Here is a 3444-nt window from a genome sequence, read left to right on the forward strand (position 1 = left end):
GAAAAGTTTCATAAAAACTGTTTTGAAAACAAAATCAAAACCATAAAGACCATTTGTGAATTTTTGTCATATTTATAAAAAAAAAAAAAAAAAAATGGCTAAGAGACCGACCTTACATGAAATTAAAACTAAAAGACTATCCATGTAACAGGAAAAAAAAAATAAGGATAAAAACCAAGAATATAACAAACCAAAAAACCATTTATTTATTTTTTTAGAAGATTAAAGTCTAAAGATGTTTGTTTGTTTAACATCACTACCGACTCGATAATGCCTTCCACCTTGTAACATAGACCGTTTACGACGCGATCCATAGAATCAAACGGCTCGAAATCGTTTATAAAATCTTATACAATCGCCATATCCAAATATTTCCTCTTTCTCAGTTAGCGTAGACATGGCGTCATAGGCTTATTATACCGAATATACCCCCTTTTCAATCCTTACTCACCATATTAGGGTTCTTGATCTCGATCCGTTTAAACCCTAAATCCATAAATTTTGCACTAATTCACCGCCTTGATATCTGAAAATTCAGATTCTTGACATTCTTTCTTTCTAAACTCATACTATCTCTCCAATTTCTACTTATTACCTCTTTATTATCTCGAGGAGGAGGGCATTCGTTCTGATTTTGTTCCGTGTGATGATCATACGCATATATTAAATTCGCCGGTTGCATAGATGGACTTCGATGGAGGAAAACGTGTTTTTAATAGATTAGGGCCGTCTCAGCAGCATAACGATAACAGAAATCAAAAAGTATGCTACCATTGGAGAGCGGGCAACTGCAACCGGTTTCCTTGTCCCTTTTTACACAGGGAGTTATCGGCGCCGGCTAATGGAACGGCGTCCTCGAAGAGGCCTCATGGTTTCTCCACCGACGATCAACGATCGACAACGGCACGGAGGGGTGGTGGTTCTAATTTCAACGGCCCTAACACATGGGGGAGGGGCGGTGGACGAGGAGGGAACTCTATAACTAATAATAGTAGTAGTAAAGGAGCTGTTTTCAAGAAGACAGAGAAGATTTGCAACTTCTGGGTACAAGGTAATTGTGGTTATGGGGATAAGTGCAGGTATTTGCATTCATGGTCTTCGGCCAATTGTTTCGCGATGTTAACACAGCTTGAAGGTCACCAGAAGGTATACCTATGAATTTAAAATCTTCTTTTGTAGCGATATATTGGTGGCATTGGGTTTGATACTTTGATTGTGTTCTTATTCTGATCTTTGCATGAAACTAAAGAAGTCATCTTCTTTCGATGATTAATTTGACAGGTTGTTAGTGGCATTGCACTACCAGCTGGTTCTGATAAGCTTTATACTGGGAGTAAAGACGAAACTGTGAGGGTTTGGGATTGCCAATCCGGACAGGTTGCTATATTCACCACTGTTCTTTAGTTATCATTTGATCAAATGAAGGATACTGGAGTTCAATCATATATTGTTGTCCTTTTGGTTTCGTTGTAGTGTGCAGGGGTTATTAATTTGGGTGGTGAAGTTGGCTGTATGCTTGGTGAAGGCCCATGGATGTTTGTTGGTCTACCAAATCTTGTCAAGGTAATTCTTTATAACCACCTTCAAACTATCTTGTTTCCAACATTATCTTTTGATCATTTCACTTTTGGGTTTTACCATTTTTCTGAATCTACCACTTTTGTTATTGTCATAATGTCATTACGACGCCATAGGCATGGAATGTGCAAACTTCTGCAGAGCTGAGTCTTAATGGACCTGTTGGGCAAGTCTATTCTCTTGTTGTAGGCAGTGATTTACTCTTTGCAGGTGTACAGGTAATTTGTTTACTGTTTATGATTTTGTGTTATCTCTTTTTGGTTTTAGTTTTTGTTTGAAAACATAAAGATTTATTGTTGCAGGATGGGAGTATATTGGCATGGAGGTATAATGTTGCCACTAACTGCTTTGAACCAGCTGCTTCACTTCAAGGGCACACATCAGCTGTTGTGACATTAGTTGTTGGGGCTAATAGATTATACTCTGGTTCCATGGATAAATCTATACGAGTAAGTTGAAGAATTGCATTAATGCTAATGGTTTCTTGTTTTTTTGGATTTTGACCTTTTTTTTCTTTCTGCATATTACTTGTTTTCAGGTTTGGAATCTTGAAAATTTGCAGTGTTTACAAACCTTGACAGATCATACTTCTGTTGTGATGTCGGTTCTTTGTTGGGATCAGTTTCTTTTATCATGTTCACTTGACAAAACAATAAAGGTTTTGATGACACCATTTCTTTATAACATGATCTTATGCTTTTTTCACCTATAATTACTTATCATGCTTAGTTGTGTGTGTAGGTGTGGGCTGCTACAGATAGTGGGAACTTGGAAGTAACTTACACACATACCGAAGAACATGTATGTTGATGATCAAACCATTTTTAGCTTTTTTGCATATATAATTTAAATGATTTTTTTTTTGTTGGAATTTGGTATATAGGGCTTGCTCACTTTATGTGGAATGCACGATCTAGAATCCAAGCCTGTATTGCTCTGCGCTTGCAACGACAACACTGTTCGTGCATACGACTTGCCATCGTAAGTTTTTTTTTTAAATAATAATATTTTAAAAAAGTATATCCTAAAAGAAGTTAGTTGTGTGATTGATAATGATATTAATATTTAATAGGTTTGCTGAAAGGGGGAAAATATTTGCAAAACAAGAGATTCGAGCTATACATGGTGGTCCAAATATATTCTTCACAGGCGATGGAACAGGAGAAGTTAGAGTATGGCAATGGTTGGCTGACCAAACACCCCAACCTTCATCCGCATGAGAGATGATATAAAATTCAGATATTTGTCCACTATTTTGACTTTTGAGCGACTTTTTTCTTTCTTTGTAATATTTAACGTAAAAGTTTTTCTTTGGTTCCTTGTTGTGCAACGTAAAGTAATTATGGTCCGGAAAGAGAGAGCTATCCATGGTCATTCATTGTGAGAAGAGTAGCTCGACTCGAAGTTTAGGTTTTTGTTGCTAAAGTTTTGCATATTTGTGTATCACATTTTGGATGATTTTATTTTTGTATCAGAAACAGAAACAGAAAGAGGAGGCTGCATAATGGAAGTTTTCCAACTCGTTTGATGTAAACATATTATTATGTTGTTATTGTATGTGTTCTTCTGTAACTAGATATGATAATTCAGGTATGCACAAAAGCTTTGCCTCATTTTCTCTTTCTGTCTGATTGTATATCTATGCGGGAGGTCATTTATGAGTCATTGCCTCTCCCTTATCCTATTTGATATAACATACGGCCAAAATTGATTTTCTTCTTATTGGTAGCAACTATATATAGATACAAATATTACGGTTTACCACCATTGACTTATAGACAAGTACAAATAATGTGTAAATATATCCTAGTCTAATATACCCCTCTCAGTCTAAGGAGGAGGGTTGTGGAAGCTTAGACTGGAACG

General features: G+C 36.4%; 1 protein-coding gene across 1 annotated transcript; it reads left to right on the forward strand.

Moving 5' to 3' along the window:
* Positions 1-307: 307 nt before the first annotated feature.
* On the forward strand, positions 308-3114 carry LOC145132839 (Transducin/WD40 repeat-like superfamily protein). The gene is made up of 9 exons (XM_079067777.1): positions 308-1146; positions 1282-1377; positions 1474-1563; positions 1695-1796; positions 1881-2027; positions 2117-2236; positions 2320-2379; positions 2462-2559; positions 2651-3114. The coding sequence occupies exons 1-9, from the start codon at positions 685-687 to the stop codon at positions 2796-2798; spliced, it is 1323 nt and encodes a 440-aa protein (XP_078923903.1). The 5' UTR covers positions 308-684; the 3' UTR covers positions 2799-3114.
* Positions 3115-3444: the final 330 nt, after the last annotated feature.

Source organism: Lactuca virosa, chromosome 8, assembly GCF_052849685.1.
Source record: "Lactuca virosa cultivar CGN04683 chromosome 8, Lactuca_virosa_CGN04683_v6, whole genome shotgun sequence".
NCBI lineage: Eukaryota > Viridiplantae > Streptophyta > Magnoliopsida > Asterales > Asteraceae > Lactuca > Lactuca virosa.